General features: G+C 43.5%; 1 protein-coding gene across 1 annotated transcript in view; it reads right to left on the bottom strand.

Annotated features, from left to right (window-relative positions):
* Positions 1-1,568: 1,568 nt before the first annotated feature.
* Positions 1,569-19,553, bottom strand: part of myo10l3 (myosin X, like 3) — a 69,702-nt gene continuing 51,717 nt past the window's right edge. Inside the window, exons 20-41 of the mRNA XM_069154676.1 lie at positions 17,611-17,735; positions 17,314-17,428; positions 14,255-14,361; positions 12,203-12,616; positions 12,054-12,084; positions 11,113-11,937; positions 10,034-10,157; positions 9,399-9,642; positions 9,144-9,239; positions 8,853-8,946; positions 8,310-8,365; positions 8,044-8,186; positions 7,641-7,835; positions 7,222-7,379; positions 6,623-6,746; positions 5,876-6,173; positions 5,562-5,769; positions 5,275-5,411; positions 4,970-5,093; positions 4,420-4,875; positions 3,728-3,919; positions 1,569-3,421 (exon numbers count right to left, since the gene is read on the bottom strand). Coding sequence (XP_069010777.1) covers positions 3,317-3,421; positions 3,728-3,919; positions 4,420-4,875; positions 4,970-5,093; positions 5,275-5,411; positions 5,562-5,769; positions 5,876-6,173; positions 6,623-6,746; positions 7,222-7,379; positions 7,641-7,835; positions 8,044-8,186; positions 8,310-8,365; positions 8,853-8,946; positions 9,144-9,239; positions 9,399-9,642; positions 10,034-10,157; positions 11,113-11,937; positions 12,054-12,084; positions 12,203-12,616; positions 14,255-14,361; positions 17,314-17,428; positions 17,611-17,735 — 4,371 coding nt within the window. The 3' untranslated portion in view covers positions 1,569-3,316. The remainder of the gene's footprint in view (positions 3,422-3,727; positions 3,920-4,419; positions 4,876-4,969; positions 5,094-5,274; positions 5,412-5,561; positions 5,770-5,875; positions 6,174-6,622; positions 6,747-7,221; positions 7,380-7,640; positions 7,836-8,043; positions 8,187-8,309; positions 8,366-8,852; positions 8,947-9,143; positions 9,240-9,398; positions 9,643-10,033; positions 10,158-11,112; positions 11,938-12,053; positions 12,085-12,202; positions 12,617-14,254; positions 14,362-17,313; positions 17,429-17,610; positions 17,736-19,553) is intronic.

The raw sequence follows: 19,553 nt of genomic DNA, 5'->3' as shown, positions 1-19,553 counted from the left end.
CTTTTAAAATGTCTGTTGATATATTGTCTATTTTATACTACGTGAACCTTTGACATGCACTAACCATGGGGTTTGATGAGCGAGAGAGGGAAGGAGATATAAGATGTGTAAACTTTATTGTTAATTTAGTCATTTTTTTTGTATATCTGTTCATGTATGGATTATAGCAGAGGTCTTCAACAGGGGGTCCGCGACCCCTAGGGGCTCCGCGCAGGTACTGCAGGGGTCCGTGAAATTTGTGGTTGATTAGACCATTTTTCTTTTTCAATTTTTTTTTTTTTTCACAAATTTCAATTTCTTTAAATACACATTAACATGAATCCAACATATTGTATTGAATGGATAAATGGAGGCAGAAGATGTTATCTTTCAGTTAGAAATGCACACATTCAGCGACACACAGGAGCTCTCTCAAGCTGTGCACCTGGTCACTCACAGCATGAGACTAGCCTGGACATGTCCCTCCAAGCCTCCTGCACTCCTCCAGTTTAATATAAAACACTATTTTATACAATATATATATAGTAGGGAGTCCCTGCTACATCTCTCTATCAGTTTGGGGGTCCTTGGCCTGAAAAATATTGAAGACCCCTGGATTATAGTATGAATGTGAAACCCCAAAGATGATATACTGGTGTAAAGTTTTAAAAAGATATCAGCACACAACTACAGACAAATACTATCCCGAATTTGTTAGTTTCTACTCAATATTCTCTGTTATGAAAGAACTATTAAAGAAAGGACATTTTTATAGGACAGCTTTTAAGGTTGGCAAGATGTGAAAAATCTCTTATTTGTAGCCTCTTTCAGCATTACACATTATTTTGTCTTTTTGGCCTGTGCTTGAATTGACAGACTCCTTCAAAAGACCATTGGACCACTTACACATCTGGAAAAAAATATTTATTAACAGTTTAATAACTTTTACACCTGCAGGCTTTTACAGCCAGACTATTTTAAAAAACCTTATTTTGGGGGGGGGCTTAATGTCCTTCTGGCAGAACTTTTGCTGACAGCTTATCAGAAAGGAAGGACATCTTTAAAAGCAGGGCTGATGGATGATTATAGCCACAATTTCTAAATGACTTCCAAATCACAAGTGAATATTTTATTAACATTATATAGTTGTTGCAAGGGGTTGCAGGCGTTGATGCAGTTATGGTTTAAGGCTTGAGTAGAGGTTTGATCATGCAGGCAACATCACCCGTGTTGATGCACCATTGATGTTTGGGACCTGTGACAGTGACTTCAGATGCAATAAATCATTCTATGGGTTTAGAATAATCCGTGGCACAACTTAGAAATCATTGATGTCATTGTTTGTTTTTTCATTTTATCTACAAAACAATTGGTCAGCCATTGCAAGTACATATGAGCACTTAACCAAATTCCAGCTTTGTTGTTTCAACCACAATATAATTGGCATTGACAGTCTCTATATGATGCATTTTGTAATGATGTGTTCATGTTGCATAGAGACATGCAACTCAACTAAACTGGCTGAGTGTACTGTGCTGCAATGGTACTACTTTGTTAGTTAAATTTAGGGTAGAAGATGAGACAAGAAGCACCTTTTGAAATACAATAATTTATTAAAGCATCTTTAAATTCTGATATAAAACATTTTCTGATTTTTCTTCTTCAAAACAATCAGAAATCTCAGAAATACAGTCATCATCGATGGCTAGATCAGTCCCTGGTTCGGCCGCCGGCAGCTGACCAGAGCGCCTAAGTGAGTATGATTTGAGAGCAATGGAAGACAGTGATGTAATGTGAGGTAAATACTAAGCTCATTATGTTGAGATCATATTATTCCTATCAATCAACTACACTGTAGGGTGGTTGGCATAGGCTTGATTCTTTTGTGTTCATTTACAGTGGCCCGAGAGGAAATATCCTCTGGTTAGTAACAGGAACTGAGCACATTGGGTGCTGACGGGGACACAGTTATTTCAGCAGTGACAAATGCTCAGAAACAGGGCACAAAATGGAAAAAAAAATCAATAGAAAGCCATGACGAGCTCGTCTGTTTCTACATCTTGTAAAAATTTGTGTCCCTGAATGCACAAATGACAAAGTTCTAACAAAACTGCATTACATTTAAAGCACACTGTTCACTTCTCAGAGCTTATTCTCCCAATACATCGATACTTCAATAAATAAATACCCCACCCTCACATGGCCACTTGACATCACTAAAAAAAACCTCATTCTTTAGCCACAGACGCACTGAAAAGGGGTTCTCATGCTTGCACTTTAAAACACATCCTTGAACATCAGGTTTGGCTCTTTCAACAACATACACTCAGCTCATACATTAAATCAGCTCAGCACTTCCTCGAAGATAGAAGCACAAATATTATGACTGATTTTATCAATTTCTTTTGAGAAGATACTTGATTTCAGTGATAATAGACCTTGCATCTCAAGTGATGCAGAGGTTATTCACATTGAATTTCTTTGCTTTCTGCATTTCTTTAACTTATAAGAGGAGAATTTTCTTTTTTTTTAAGTTAGGGATGTGCTTTTGTGGAAACTACCACTCACCCTGTAAAATTCTTCTCCTGCAAGGCCACATATACACTTCATATTAGCTACAATACTTAGATAAGGCAAGAAGGTGAGCTAATCTCACCAGGGAGGGGGACAGTTATTTTACACAGTAACCTGAGGGAACCTCCATTTAGGAAAACATTCATTTCAATGGGCCGCAATATTTTATACAAGAACCACCCAAATAAAGGTGGTTACTCAGTCAGTGTGTGTTTACCATTGCAACAAATTCATAGAAGTTTTCTGAGATGTAGGTTTGAAAGACATTTAACATTTTGGAAATGAAAAAGTCAAAGTTTGAATGGAAATGTGGTTCAAATTGTGATGCAAGCTTCTCGGGGAAAAAGAGCATGCAAGCTCTGTCAACTTTCTCCGGACTTTAAAATAAAATCCACAAAAAGATACCTGAATTACTTTTCAAGTAACATGAGCAATGACCAGTGTAACAAATGAGAGCAAGTAACGTGTTTGGAGACTGCAATGAGGGAAGCAACAGCCGGGACAACTGTAAAGATGCAGATGCTTGAACGTTGCCACATTTGCCATAAGCAGTAAAGAATGAACATTTCTGTGTCTCTATAGAAAGGAAGCTTTCTGGATGGAGATTGTCCGTGTTGCTACATAGCTACTCAAAAAACGCTGCGATGAAATCTCTGCTGAGCTACTTTGTTCATCTTCTCATCTCTACATCTTCTCTCCATGCTTGTTATTTGTCAGGTGTATAGTAGCCGAGTACATATTGTGTCCCGTCCCCAAAACAAAATCACCTGATCCAGTTGGTTCCATAACTGGACACAGACTTCACACTGCAGCGCTTCTTCACAATCATGTTTATGTAGGCTTTCATGATCTTTGTGATTTCTCCAACCTGTCAATGAAAACATAGTCAGCAAAGCTGCTTTTGTAAAAGAAACAAATACAGGAATATATACAAATTAAGAGAAAAACCAAAAAAACACTCCGGTATTTTGTATTTACAACTAAAGAACCGATAAAACCGCTGACGCTGTTCACCCCCAAATGTGAGGGCAGTTATATCACTCCATTAGTCGTAACCTCTGAGGGAAAACATTCACAACAAAGTCTTTTTTTTTTTTTAAACTTCTACTAATAGCAAAGCTTCCTCTTACAAACGCACACAAAATTCATTAAAAGATAAGATAAGAGTTTGCACCTGTGGTGTTTCAAAGAACATTTCTCTCTCATCCACCGTGATCTTGTAGGTGCAGGGCTGCGGAGCACCAAAGAAGATGATGTGCTCGTATGGGAAAGTCTCCAGAGGCTTCGGCTCCCCTCTTTTGTAGACAGACACGTTCTCAGCGCTCACACTCAACCAGAGATCATGTGGGAAGCCTCCTTCTTTGCACTGTAAAGACACGCACACAGTACTCTCATCAGACATCAGGTCAAACATGACTGATCCACCTGAAACAGTGTCCTCATTAGTATCTTTATAAAATGATGTATTTCAGTTAACAGCCAGCCAACTCGGGTTTTCAGCTCCAGAGCAAATAATGTTGCAGTACCTGACATAAAAATGATTGCCGAGTTCCACACAGTGAGGTACTTGTATATGAATTCTTCATATTTTGTGAAACAGAGATCCGTACTGGATCAATAAAAATGATTAAAGTAAGATGAAGAGACTGAAACCTTTATTGGATAAAACAGATGATGACAAAGTTTTCCTTTACAGCTTAAAAAGGTAATAAATCCCAATATACGTTATCCCACTACTCAACATATCGCAAGATGTTTACAATCGCCATATAATCGTGATAATATTATATTGTGGGACGTCTGGGGATATTCAGCCCTAATATTGGCCACATTGGCATGTAAGGATTAAAGACTCGGTAAACTTACCTCAACATCAAACAGTGTGGATCCATATCCAGGCCACTCCTTGATGATGGTCATGTATTTGAGCATGGCCTGGTGCTGGTCCAGACCTGTGAGGCGGGACCACTTCTCCAGGATGCTCGCCCTGGTGGCAGACATCTCCTCCTTCACCCACATCTCCAACATCTGCTCCTCCTCCATGCGCTGCTTCTTCATCGATCCCGTCTTCAGCCCCCGACGCAGCGTCCCATCCAGGAAGCTCGTCCTCCGACGCTCCAGAGTTTGGCCGGACCCCGAGGCTCCACCTACTTTGGTGAACTGCAGGATGCGACTGCGCAGGCGGCCTACAGGGTAGACATTTTCCAGGCTCCATGTGACCCGTGCTCTGTCTCCATAGAGGAACTGCAGGCGAAGAGCAGCGAGGTGCTGCAGGGTTTCTTCACGCGCGGGGAAGTGGCCCCGGGTCAAACTCTCATGGGCCTGAGGGAGGAGTAAAACAACTAAAAATTAACACCAACTGTATATTTAATTAAAATACTCTCAATAAAAATGGAACATGATCAGGTAAGCACACCTGCTCAAACATGAACGCAAACTCCACTCCCTCCTTCGGCATGCTTTCAACATCCAAGAAACAGTAGAGCTTGAAATACAGTCTCCATTGGCCTTCATCCTGAGCTTCCTCACTGCCGGCCAGTCTGGGGAGGAAAACCATAAATGTCACCTCAGTTTTTGTCTTATATTACTTCAAAATCTTCTCATCGTGATCATGTCCCGAACACAAATTTCGAATTCCTATGTATCACAACTAAACACAGATTAAAAAACTATAATAAAACACATGATCCGGTATAAAATAACCCGTGTTTTATGACATACCTTTCAAATTTAGCCAAAACATCAGCCACAAGGATTCTGCTTTCCACAGCTTTGTCAATAGTGTTGTTGTGCTCAAAGAGAGCAAACATGTTCCTGCTGTCCTCCATAGCCAGACCCCGGATTAGTTTCTCCACCACCTGGACAAAGAACCATAATGTTTAGTATCTATTAGCATGGCTCCTAAAACAAAGAACTGGAGTAAAAGTAAATATCAAATAATCACAGAGATGGCTTGCAGAGGAACATTTAAAAAAAAGTCTATGTAGTGATGACTACAGCGTGCTTACCTCTCCAGCGGTGGTGTGTGAGTTAATGGAGATCTTGCAGGAGCCTCCTCCGTGACAGTAGACTGTTGTGGTCATTTCCTGTCTGGTAAGCAGTGCCATGATTTCCTCTTGAGAAGGAACAAACTCCCTGCTCTTGGTCTTCTTCAGAGACTCACCAACGAAATGGGCAAACATTTCGATTTCTGTGCCAGGGAATAGCTCCTTAATCCTGAAAAAAAAACACGGACCCAAGAACAAAAAGTTTCAACCAGCTGTTAATCATTTATTACTGGATTGTTAATGATTAAACGCCCCGGTCCAAAAGAGGCCCGTACCTTTTCAGGTGGAACTTGAGGTAGCGTAGGATGCCTCGGCTGGGCAGGAAGGTGCAGCTCATGCAGGTCAAGAGATGCCAGTGAGCACGGTTGGCAGGACTGTTGGGGTGCGGGACGTGATTGGTTTGTTTGATGAGCTGACAGTAAACCTCATCCCGTAATGACCTCAGGTCTTGACAGGTCTGCAGGATTCCCTGGATGATTGGCACAGGGTCTGAGACAGCCTCCATCTCCTGCAGTGAGTTGAAAATCTTCACCGCCTCATCCTGCAAGCTGGTATAACCCTTTTCCTTTTGCACTAAGAGAGATAGAGAGAGGTCAAATTCATTGTCAAACTAGGTGCTTTATCTAATTATTTGCTCTACTGTAAGTAACTACTTATTTCATCCCAAATGTATTTTTTAAATTTCAAATTACTTTGTTAGAAATCTTTCAGGGACTTTTAGTTTTTAGTTGTAGTCTTCTCACATGCATTTAATGTACATCCACATTGTCCGACATGGAAGTATATTACACTGGAAACCTTCTCATCTTTGTAAAAAAAGACATATTTCTTTTATTTCTTAAAGTAAATATTCAAGCAGATTCTGTTACTTGAGGAAGAAAAATAATAATGCATGTATAAACGTACATGTTACAACATAAAACCGATCGATACTTCTAAGCTGAGTACTTCTAGTCTAGTACCCCAAGCAAGTAAATTTATCAATGGAAACTGTTTGCTAATAGTAGCTGCAGAGCACTCACAGTGGATGCTGACGTCTCCATAAGGCAGAGGTAGAAGAGGGGAGTGCAGAGGATGCTGGGTATATCTTAGGATGGGGTTCCTCCAGTACGTCTGCTCCACAGCCTCCACATTCAGACTGCTCTCCTGGACACAGAGGAGATCCGATTTGTGATCTTACCCTTAGTCTCTAGTCATTATTTCTTTATCAAGACAGCTTTTTTTTTTTAACTATAAATGGGGGAAATTTTATATTTCAGTGAGTCTGATAAGAAAATAAGAGAGCAGCAATATTAATGATCACTGCAGCAAATCAAGGGAATGGCTGTATGCACTGTAAGAAAAAGATAAACAAGTGTTTTGAAGCAGGAAAAACCCAGACTTAAAAAAAAAAGATCACAGCACACAGGCAGTGAGTACAAGTACCTCACTTTACTACCGTGTGTGTTCCTGCCAAAGGTTTGCATGACTGAAAAGAATTGAAGTAATAATATCAATGTCCATATGCTAATGAAATGTTATGCACATTTGATGAGACGCATGCAACATTAAATATCAGACATACAATGACACAGCAGTTATCAGTAAGCAGGAACAAACAGTCCAGTGAGTGCTTTAATACCTTGATGTCCCTGATGAGTTGCTGTGTCGGTGTTTCGATGGGAACTTTACTATCTATTGCTCCCTGTATGGCATTCGCCCAGCGCATGGCTTCATTCAGCATTTTGATGTAAAGCCGATACGAGTGTTTACGCCCATGGACAATTATATTCCAGTAACCTGGATGAAAAGGAAAGAAGGTTGTTACATACAAGATCAATTCCTTGAGACAATCCGAAATATTTCTCCCTGCAAAAGTAAACCGTAAGAGGTAAATTGTGAAAAAAAAAAAATAGCAGGTAAGAAGTGGTGTAATATACAAACGGTGAATGACCCACACACAGGAGTTGTTGTAAAAATTTTTACAAGACAGAAGCTTAAAACTATGAACTTATCTCCCGTCAAGCATGGATAGATGACTGCGAATGATGTTTTACTGACCAGTGTCCTTGAAGACTTTCTCGTCAGGCTGCACCACAGAGCAGAGGCTGTTGAGGACCAGAGTTCCCAGTTTAGAGGCGCTGCGCTCAGGTGACTTGTAATAGTCCAGAGAGTTACTGGTGAGAACAAACCAGCGCTTCTTCAGCTTCAGAGAAGTGCTTTTGGCTCCTGACTTAATCTCTTTATGAAGCCAGCCTGTGATGATAAAAAAAAAGGAGAAAATAGTATTATAAGGCTGAATTACATTTCTCTTTTTTCATTTATTGTATTTTCTTTTTAACTATTTTCAACCTTCAGGCTATCAGACAATTATGGAGCGAATTAGGGCTGTATCAATACAAATGCATAAATCAATTAAAAATCAGCTGTACAAAGCTCAGAGTGCGTGTCTCCACCCACTGACCTCTGACTAGGAACTCCTGTCCGTCAACCCTGGCGTCTCCTTTAGATTTCTGTAGCATGCCGATCCAGTGGTGCATCTCCTCAGGAGTGTCCGTGTTGCAGTGGATCACTCGGTTAACCGTGATGATCACGAACGAGTTTGGTCTGGAAACAGAAAACATCACACAAGCGTATTTTTTTTCTTCCATGTACATGTCGTCAGACCACAGACTGTAGTTTAAAAACATTTTTTAATCAAACGGGTTGGGTTTATCAGTCTTCCCTCACCTGTCTGGGTTGTCGGATGCACAGACAGAATCAATCAAGCCCACATCTAGTGTGCCCTGGAAAGAGAAATAAGGTGTGAATGGAAATATGCGTCTTTTTAATATTCCACTATGTTCACCAGCTAGTTGCTAACAGTGTTTGTCTCCTATTAAGAGCAATGAGAGTGAAACACAACAGGAAGGTTGGAGGCCAGAAAGATAAACGATGAGCTGAGAGTCATAATAGAGCTCTGAAACGTTGAGAGGAGCTGCAGGTTCAGGTAATAATTCACTGAAAGTTTACAATGAACGACCCCTTTCATATTATGTTCAAAAATATGCACCGTTGCAGTTACAATTTTAACATCTTTAAATGCTGTTAACTAACTTTCATTCTTTTAATGTCCAAAAAATGAACAATGAACACATCAGTGTGTGCAATTCGCCTCGTCAGCTTAAATCACTTTATGACCCAGATCCAATTCAGTTACAGGCTTCTTCACTGCTGCTGGAGTATGGAGCTGAGGCTGGGGCCCAGGCAGGAGAGAGGTAAAACAGCACTAACCACTGCATTCTTTGGGTTGGCCTGTTCATGGTGCATCTCCATGAGCTGCTCCGGGCTGGCGCTGTGGACCCGACTCAGCACATTGAACCAACCACTGAATGGGTCAGAGGGAGTTCAGAAAGTAGAGGTCAGCCAACATGTAATCAAAAATAACACCATGAACTTCCACTGGCAACCACAAGGGGGAACTTTATTTCCACACATCACTTTTAGAGTGACTTAATGACAAAGTAAAACACTATTTACAGAACAGCAGCAGTTAGTTTGATAGATTATGTGGACATAACGTACCTGGCATCTTCAGGGGACTCTGCGTAGATGTGGTAGGTCCTCTCCTCAGTTACAATATTCAGTGCATTTTCCTTCTCATGATTGTCCACAATCTCCCTACAGACCCAGAGCAAACCAATAATTAGTGGAACATATATTTGCTCTGTTTGTCTCAAGGAAAAAATGAATTTAATCAAATCTAAGAACCTAAAAATAACTGAATAAAATAAATAGAGATATATTTAAAACCCCTCAAACTGAGAACAAGAGTCTTACTTGGCTGTGCGGACGTCGATGGTTCCTTTCAGCTTCTCTTCGCTGTCATTCTCGAAATACATGAGCTTCGACTCACGCAGAACGAACCAGCGCATCTTCCAGTTGCGCCGAGACAAAGTGGACATTCCTCCTCCTTTCTTGTAAAGCCAGCCAGACTTAAGGGAGTCCTGCTTTGCCCGGTACCACATGAAGGTCTCGTCTTTGAGCACACACCAGCGCCGCCGCCATGGGATCATCAGACCGCCTGGGAGAGGGAGCGCCGCAGATATGATTTATGTTGTTTCATATCAGATGTCACCATGACAAGAGACATACAAATTATACAGTTTTAAGTCACCTTATCGACACCCATACATGTTTTCACAGACATCTACACACACATACAAGCATCCACGGGATAGAAGACATACAGCACATACAAACCTACCTCAATAAAGGACATTAATCAAAATCAAAGAAGGATAATACACGGTATAAGCACTACTAGAACTGTCACAGAGAAAGCAGACGAGCAAGAAACAAAGAAAATCTGCCAGACATTTCAAAAACTGAAAAAGATTGAAACACAAGCTGTGTTCAGCTGTGCATAAATCATCGGCGTGCCGACTGTGCAGAGATTTGGCTCAGCGACTCACTCTTCATGTAGAGGTAGCCGTGGAAGTATGGGGGCCCGCTGCCGTTCAGCAGATTCACTCTGCCATTAGAAACTTCCTCATCTGTGTCCACATAGCCATCGTTGTCCTCATCGCTGTCAATGAACTGCAACAAAGACACCAGCATTTTAAGATGGTCCATCATAAGAACATTTGGCAGCCATTTTCAAGGTAAAAAATAATAAAACACATAAAAAAGTAGGTGAATTTAGAAGCAATTTAAATAAGCAACAAGTCGGACATATATTTATATATTGTAACACTTGGTAAGAAAATTAAAAAAAAAGAGGTAGTGGTTTTTGTTTTTCATTTTCAGAGAACAGCAGGTCAAGAGAAGACAAAGTCCTCGTTTTGCAGTTTCAGTGCCGAAAATCTGTCTGACCTTGTTGCCATTATGTTGTCAATCACCCTGAAAACTGGTACCACACACACACACACACACACACACACACACACACACACACACACACACACACACACACACTCTTACGCATGCCAACACACACACCATCCTTCTTTCCCTATGACATTTTGCTGATCCGACAGTGTTCGGCCTGCACTCTGCTTGACTTGCAGTATCTGCGAACAGATTCGCATGCTCACCAGCCAAAACAAATAATTCCAGCAGTTTTTCACTGTGATTCTGACATGAGCTAAGCCTTTTGATAAGATCCAGGCTTGCACAAATGCATACTGCAATTGAGTATGCAGTTCAGGAGTGCCTGTCTTGAGGAAATGTGTGGGAAGTATAACAAACACAGAGGAAATCTAGGTGTGTGTCAGTGTATGTGCGAACAATGGCTTGAGTTGGATCTGACATGGAAAGGAAAAAGTCAGTGATGCAATTTTTAGGTGAACCTCAAGGCAAAGAAGGTTGCTTTTTTAACTAGTTCATTTAGGGGATTTCCTCTCAAATTTACTAGTTCTACTTCCAGTGGACCTCAGATTTTGCTCCACACACCTACTGATTTGGATTATATCATGAGAATGCAAAGCTTTGCACATTTTGCAACAACTCGACAGCATTTGACAATAATGACTCTCAGCTTGTTATTTCTCACCGAGTCTGAGCTGCCTCTAAAGGAGTCCAGGCTGTGTTGGGTGCAGGAGGACTTTCGCAGCACCTCCTCGTCTGTGATATGGCCATCATTAGTGCTAGCGCCTGAGCTCCCGTGAACCTCCTCAAACTCCTCCTGGTCATAGTCTGACTCCGTGTCTGGCAGGTTTGTGGGGGACGGCTCCTCGTTCGCAGGCTCCAAGCCTGATCCCTTGCTGCTCGTCCTTGGCTCCCTTTCTCCACTGGTGACCAAGGAAGGAGAAGAAGGGTGAAGGGTTTGGGAGTCTGGGAGAACAGGGGCATGACCCAGTCCATTAGGGGTGACTGTGGTTAGCTTTCTCGGGGCAGGAGAGGAGGCTGAAGAGGGAGAGACCACTAGTCCTTCTGCAAACGCAGGCGGAGGAGGGGGAATACTTTGGAAAACTTCCTTGTCCAGAGGAACCACAGCTGGAGGAGGGAAGTCAGGTAAAGGAATGCACTCGTCCTCAGCGTGGAAACCCTCGTCTACCTCCTCCTCAGCCAGAGGAGCAGTAGACTCCGTTGGGTCATGAAGGTTCTCCTCACTTGAAAGGGATGGCTCTAAACCACCAAAGTCCAGCAGCTCCAGGAACTCAGTGGCCACACGGGAAGCCTCCTTCTCCAGTCTGTAGATCTCAGCATCCCTCATCTGGCGCAGCTCCTCATGGGAGACGTCTCCGAGGAGGGACACGCCGTCTTCCTGCTGCTTCTGCAGCCGCTCGATCTCCCTCTCGAGCCGCAGGATCTCCTCCATCTGACGGCTCTCCTCCTCAGAGGAGTGGCTGGAGGACAGAGTCTGGGACAGCTCCTTCTGTGGACCAGACGAGTGAATAAGAGCTAAATTAAGTTCTTCATACAACTGCATTCACAGCTCATCTTTTATTGGATGTGAGTTCATTTTTTTTTGTACACAAGAAGGGAAATTACCTTTTGACAAGCTCCATTCACCAGCGAGTTCCTGAAGACGAAATATTAATGCATTAGTCATTACATGAAGAGCATTTAAAGAAATAATTAAATATTGTGATACTAATAAACACATCTTTTGTAAATCACCAAAATAAAAGACAGTATACCTTGTCTTCTCCCCCTTTGCCGCTAATTTCTGCTTCTCCTTCCTCATCGACTCCTCCTCTTCTGCCTTCCTCTTCAGTTCTTTAGCCTGCAGCCTCTGGTTCTCCTCCTCCTCCTCCTTCTTTCTCCTCTCCTCCTCCTCCTCCCGTTGCCTCCTCTCCTCCATCCTCTTCCTCTCCTCTTCTACTCGCCTCCTCTCCTCTTCCTCTTCTCTCCTCTTGCGCTCCTCCGCCTCCTCTCGCTTCTTCTTCTCGTCTTTGAGCTGGCGATAGAGGGAGCGGGCCAGCTGGCCTCTGTGGTGTTTCTGCAGGACGATGGTGGCGAAGCGCAGGCGCAGGAAGACACGTCTCCAAAAGTGAGCGCGGTAGTTCTTCTGGATGGTGACGACGCTGGACAGGACCCTCTTGTACTGTTTCCTGATGAGGAAATCAAACACACACACTTGTAGCAAGCTTAAAGCACAGTCTCATACTTAATCTAACATTATCTAGGAATATTCTGTCACCACAAACATATCTGCAAAGTGACACAGCTCTACGTGGTCTCCCGCTGACGCTCGCTGGCATTCCCTGTTTAAATAAACACACGGGTAAAAAAGCCTGCACATTGTGAACTGCGCGATGTTTAGAGTCTGATGAGCTTGTGCTGTTCCATTGTGGTGGTGTGGGCTGCTGTGTTTAGCCCTGTGACTAAGCCCCATCACCCACACACTGCACATGCATTGAACACACACAACAAAAAAAAACTTGCGCGCGCGCGCACACACACGCACACACACACACACACACACATAAACACATAAATACACGTGACTTTCTAAGGACCACACACAGCGCTCTGACTCCCTGACCCTTAGCCTGGCCTAGTCTCCACAGTAAGCACTTCATGGCCTTGGCTGGTCTCAAGACAGAGCAGAGATAATGTTACGTGGAACAATACAAAGGCTTCACTTGTGTCTTAAGGGAACTTCCAGGAGGGTCTGTCTTTAGTATGAACGACTGTGAAGGGAAGTCCCATTATAATCTTCCAACGGAGGACTGTATGTAACCGTATATGTGGCAGCATGCAGGCGCAGGACAGTTAGATTACATGCCTATGGGTGGATGCGTGTGCAGATTTTTAAAACATCATCATGATGGATGTTCTGTTGACCAGGCAGAGCAGAGGGTCGAAAAACCTGTTGCTTAGCCTAAAAAGACAGATTTATATGGTACAGAAATCTGCATCAACTGTACTGCTCATTGTGAAACGATAAATTAAAACCTTGTTCATGCTCAAAGATGATTGTGTCTTTCTAACAGTGGTGTAACTAAGGGACATAAGGACACTGCCTTTTTAAGATATACCAGTCAAGTGCACGAGACATTTAAATCGTAAAAGATCACACTTTTTATACAATATCTCCTTTAGAGGCTTAAAGTTGTTAAAGGACCAGTGACACAAGTGAAATAGTGCTCCAGCAGATCATAAGGAAATATTATAGGTGCCATTTTGGACACATTTCTGGAAAGAACCCAAAAATCCTCCACGCTGTCCATCTCCTGTATTCACTTTGTTAAAAACCTGTCCCTCCTCAGGGATTCAAACTGAAATTCTACCAGAAAAAAAGTGACCTAGAGATGGTCTGCAGATTGAAATTTCATAAATAAAGTGACTAAAAATGATGCAGTTTGGGATCTTTTTTTTTTTGGTTTTGGAATTTATGATTTGACATTAGACTTTCTGGAGTTGAAGAACTTTGTGAAGAGCGTGACATACTCAGTTCTGCAGGACACAACATTAGTTTCTACACTAGAATTTAAAAAAATAAATAAATAAATAAAACTCTGTTCACTTTGAACAGCGGTTGGATGCATAGTTTGCAATGACTGACCGACCAGCGAGCCGGCAAGGTTGAAGCCAACATAACACAACACATGCACATACAGACAGAGAGGTAAACAAATGTGCACAGGCATGCACACAGGCATGCACACAAGACTATAGACCTCTGCTACAAAACACAAGACAACTGTCGCTGCCACTCAGCCACCCACCCCTCCTCCACCACTCACCTTGCCACATAGCTGAGGATGTGGGCGCGGATCACCATGCCAGCCCTGCGCCGCACCTCTTCCCTCTCTTTCTCCAGCCTTTGCTCCAGGGCCTCCTTCAAGAACACCTGCGGGACGAGCAGCGCCACGGCCGACAAGGAGTGACAGAGGCAGAGAGACACAAGAGAGGGGAGGTTGGGAGGGCGGGGAAGGGGGGGGGTGAGAAACGGGATGTGTTAGTTCCTCTTCTTTGTAAGGCTGTAAAAGAGGGCCCACAGGGATGTGAAGGGGGCCCCCCCACCCCCCTGTTGTCAGTTGGCAGCGCCTTATGCCCACTGCGGAGGAAGCTGTGGTGCAGCTGAGGCTAGCAGGCTAGCTGCTCTCCCTGACTGCAAAACAGAGCAGAAGGGAAAACTGGCAGTGAGACCGCAAGTGTTGCTGCTAATGCTGCTGCTGCAGAGCCTCATTGTGTGCAGGCGTCCTTGCTGAGCGTTTCCCGTCTGCTGCTACCGCTGCTACCGCTGCGTTGGTAGCACGACTGACGCGCACAGGCAGAGAGAGAGAGAGAGAGAGAGGCACGGAGAGGAGGGAGGGAGGGAGGGAGGAGGACGAGGGGGGAGGGATGGTGGCTGGTGTCCAGAGAGGAGGCCACACCTCTCTTTTCGCTCTTATGAAAGAAGGAGAAAGAGTCTAGTTAACCCTTCCCTTGCTCCTGGAGACTTCTTTTCAACATGGGTATACTTGTCTCCGCAGGGCCACAGCCGACAACTCCTGAAAAGCCTTACGAGAAGTGAACGTACAGCAGGAACATGACGTTATAAGACAGAGTCAGATTTTGCCCGTCGGACTCTTTATGTTAGTTTTTATACGACACTGCTGGCAGGAGGATCAGGAGCTTCATGGTGGGTGTGGGGGGTGTGGTGGTGGTGGTGGGGGGGGGGGGGGGGGAGGCGCGGATGAGGGTGGGAGGGTGGGGGGGGGGGGTTGTTGGCTGTGTGTGTTTGTGTCCCAGATGTTCCACTAATCAAAGGGTCCCACAGCTGCAGCCCTGCTTCTGTAAAGTCTGAGAGAGGAGGAAGCTTCCTTTTCGTCCACATCCTTCCCTCGTCTGTAAAACAAATGGCGCGCACACACACACACACACACACACACACACACACACACACACACACACACACACAATCCATGCACCATCACCCAAGCCCCTAATTCTGGGCACACACTTCCTCTGCACACAATCAGCACGTATATAATTACACACAGATTGTTTCTCCAAAGGAAATATAGGCTCCTTCTGGGTCTCAGCCCCCTTCCCACAACCCACACTGCATTGGCCTCAACCCAAAATATTGTGCTGCCATCAAAAACACAAGCCCGTGGCCTCACTGTGCATTTTTAGGTTTCGCTTTGAAAAAGCCTCTTTCGGTCTCTTTCGATGTACACACTGAGTAGACTGAGCAGTCAGCACAGTCAACCAAAGGTCAAAGTCCTGATCCCAGAGACAAGTTGTACCGATACAGAGGAAGTATTACGGGCTCCTTTCTTAAGTCAGCAATACACAGTTACTCCAGACATGTACACTGTGTGCATGTGTGAGGAATTGAATATATATAGGCATGTGCACATTAGCGCTTATGCACCAGTCATGTATTCAAAAGGAACCAAACATGTGGCTCACATCAACCAGTTTTTGTCTGGACATCACTGGACAGCAGCTGACACTACTCAAGAGTGTGCCAGCAAAAGAGTCCAAAAGGAAACTAACGAATCTGAAATGTCTACGTGATTTAACATCCACACAGGAACCACAACTTGGCTCAGGAAGTAACAGCAGGTCAAATGTGGCTTTTGCTGATTTCAAAAGAACTCCATAAAACCTGTTTTGTTTATATCATCCTCTCTCGGCTTCGTGGAAACCTCTTAATGCTGAGCAGGACACAGAGCAAAGAGGTTTTACTGTCCAGATCAAATATGTCATTAAAAGTTAATCATTCGAAGTTTGGAAGTGAGAATTGATGATTGTTTGAAATTAGGAGCCAGAATAAGTAGAAGAGGGACCACCAGAGATAAGCTCCACCAAGAGTTGTATTGCAGCAGATGAAGATCATAATGTTATAAGTTTTCTAAGATTAATGCATAAGGTGAGACTTTCCTCTAACCTCTCCTAGGCTGCAACATCTCATCTCGGCAGTCTGCCTCCAAAGCACTCGCTGAGAGTTTTAGTTTATTAAATCAACAGCTCAGTGAGTGTCATGAGGCTTACACTTTTCCAGCTACAATAAGGCTGCCTCAGGATCACTGTAAGCCCCTGCACTGGGTTACAGTTACAGTGACAGTGTCAGGATTTTAGGAGGTTCCAAGTAACCCTGCGGTTGTCAACAAAAGAGCAACGGATTGACCACAACCGGTCAGAAAAATCTTTGGTGCATGACTCACAGCAACTGTGGTACACATTAACAGCTTGGCAATGATAGCAGCTTGACTTCTTGAGAACAGATTTGGTCCCCAAAGATAATAGATTGAAGGTTTTTGGACAATGTTTCTGCAGATCATTCTGCTATATATTACAAATGTAAGCTTAAAAACAACTTGCTTGATTAAAAATGTTTTCAAGAGTATTTAGGTGCGTGACTGGTGTAATGCAGAGACAATCTTACAGGACATTTCACCAAATCCCCCAGCCTGTGCACCCTGTGCAGCTGTGTTCCTGCCTGCTTCGAGCCTGCAACTTCTATCCTGCTCTAGTGTGTTTCTATTGTATTAATTAAATTGCGGGGTAAAATATCTGTTCACACGGACACATGTGAGGGACTCAACTCACCAACTTGACAAAAAGATGGTTCCCACAAGGTAAAACATTAAAGTTTAGGGTTAAGACTTCTTCTTTTTTTTTTTTTTTTTTTATCCCAAAAGCTGTTGGGGATGCAAGTGAAAGTTTTAAGGGTTGGAGCTAGATCAGGGTCGTGGTTATGGTTACTGAAAGTATCCAGGGCATGAATCTAAATCATTACAAAGTCCTCCTAAGGGACAAAAACAAGTCTGGACCCGTGTATGCATCCATGTGTGTATGCGTGCTGCACCTTTGTCTTCCCCAGCTGCCACTCTTTCTTGGCTTTGTCATGAAGTGTGAGAAGCTCCGAGCACCTCTGCTTCTCGTCATCTGAGTGGAGTCTGATCATCAGGATGGTCTTGTACCTGTGCAAACAAACATACATAAATACAGAATAAACAGACATATTCAGATATGCAGAGCATAAAACCATTCAGAGCAAAACATTTTTTTTTACTGCGCTTTAGAGGGTGACTTTTATTTGTTTATTTCAACAACATTCAGCCACTTCCTCCAGCTTTGGTGTGTGTGTACATATTTTTCTAACCTGCTGTAGAAGTCCTTAAAGGTTCTGCGAACAGGGAATCCAGCCCTGCGAATCTTCACAGTTTCCAGCATCCCGGAGTATCTCAACTGGTTCAGGACGACATCAGGATCAAACTGGTTGGCCTTCTGTAGGTGATAAAGAACAGAACAAAATAAGAACCGCAGACCCCAAAATGCCTTTTTATTCATGTTAAATGATAACCACACGGAGAGCTGAGTGTTTAAATACTTGATTATGTCATTTTCTTCCTGTAATAGCTGTGCCGTTGAAGGTGGACCTCCACGTGTGAAGTATGTGTTCTTTAAAATATAATCTCCCTTACTGCACTTTAGTGAAAGACACGAGACAGCTAAACACTGCGGGCACACCTATTCAAATAGTTTTACTGCTGAGTCAAGTTAAACTTGAACTAAAATGTAAATTACCATGGTGAGCGCTGTCATTTTACATTAACAATCAGTTTACTAAAAAGAAAACACACACCATCAGAGAGAAACCTGAACGGGGTTGAGCAAGACCTTGCCAGCCGGGAGGCCTTTCTTTCCTGAATAATCAGCCGCATTGTTCACAGCTCTGTGTTACCAATAATCCAGCAGGCCTACTTATCAGTGAAGATCTTGATGTCTGCCGCCTCTCTACACAGGCTGCCAGATCACTCAGGTCCACACGAAGGCTATTTGTCACCCAGAGGGCCCACAGTGCCGGATAAGCCCCCATAAAGGACCACAGCATTCCTCAATGTGTCAATCGAATTACAGGCTAATGCTACGCTTGCATGTGTTTATGTTCATAATCAAACAAACGCACATGAACGTGCACCCCGCCGAGCGCCGACCTCTGCTCTTTGGCGGAGGATTCCGGCAGCTGAAAGAGCGACGATATGTTGACTTGTTTGAGTGAAAAGCGAGCCGACCCTACCCTCAGTGACATTTCTTCCAAGAAAAGTAGGCGCGCATATATCACATAAATAAATTGCTTGTGTGTGTGGGTGTCTGCGTGTATTTGCACGCATGTAATCGTGTCAGAGGATTGTGCATGCCATCCTGTCATACTGCAGGATTAGCAGAGGCACGGCTTGTTCCATCTTGACCAGCCAAAGACAGGTGAAGAGCCAATGAGAGCAGGGGACACACGAGACAGAAAGGCAGGATAAAAGGAGGTGGGTAAAGGGGAAGTAGGGGAAGTAGGGGAAGAGGAGGACAGGACAGTTTCCATGCTAACAAGCAGGCGAGAAAGTAGGGAGTGGGAGCTGAGAGAGGAGGACAATCACCATACTGTGTACAATAATCAGTAACACAGTGTCACTGGGTTACACGCAACCATTCACATAGAACACACGTAATATAACCAACACTCTTAAGTATCCAATACTGGATAACAATTATTTTCGAAATGGCTTGCAGTCTTGCGGTTGAGAGCAGTGGAGGAATAGATACCTAGTAAATAAATGTCCTGCTGGCTGCACCACACCCACAGCACTGTGGTCTTATCTTGGCATTCCACTGATGCAGCCAGATCAGCAGAGCATCAGCCAAGCTGCTGCAGCTGGAGTGGCCAGCAGTGACCTCTGACCTCTGGTTAAAAAGGCTAAAGTGTTAGGAATGTGCTGGTACACAGCCCTTTTATTTGAGGAAGTACAATGAGAGTCTTTGCACCAAAGCAGGAGAGCAATATCAGTTTCTTATTGGTGAAAATGTGTTGTGAAAGTGAAAGGAAGGAGTTACTTTTCAGAGTGAATCATTTGAATGACTTTGTAGTAATGAGTTGCATTACACTGTAAAATTACTCTCTTCTTGGTTGGGGTCATGGGAGCACTGAAACAACAAGACTAAATATCAGCTCTGAGCAATCGGAGCTATGAATAGCACCAAGGAGATTTAACTTTGCAGGCGCTGACCTTGACAAGACCTGGCAGGGTTGTTTTCTTTTGTGCAATAAAATTT

Source organism: Embiotoca jacksoni, unplaced genomic scaffold, assembly GCF_022577435.1.
Source record: "Embiotoca jacksoni isolate LCO1_2020_lvr unplaced genomic scaffold, fEmbJac1.0.p SCAF_2, whole genome shotgun sequence".
Taxonomy (NCBI): domain Eukaryota; kingdom Metazoa; phylum Chordata; class Actinopteri; family Embiotocidae; genus Embiotoca; species Embiotoca jacksoni.
The sequence above is the reverse complement of the archived record's forward strand: the minus strand, read 5'-3'. Positions and strand labels throughout refer to the sequence as shown.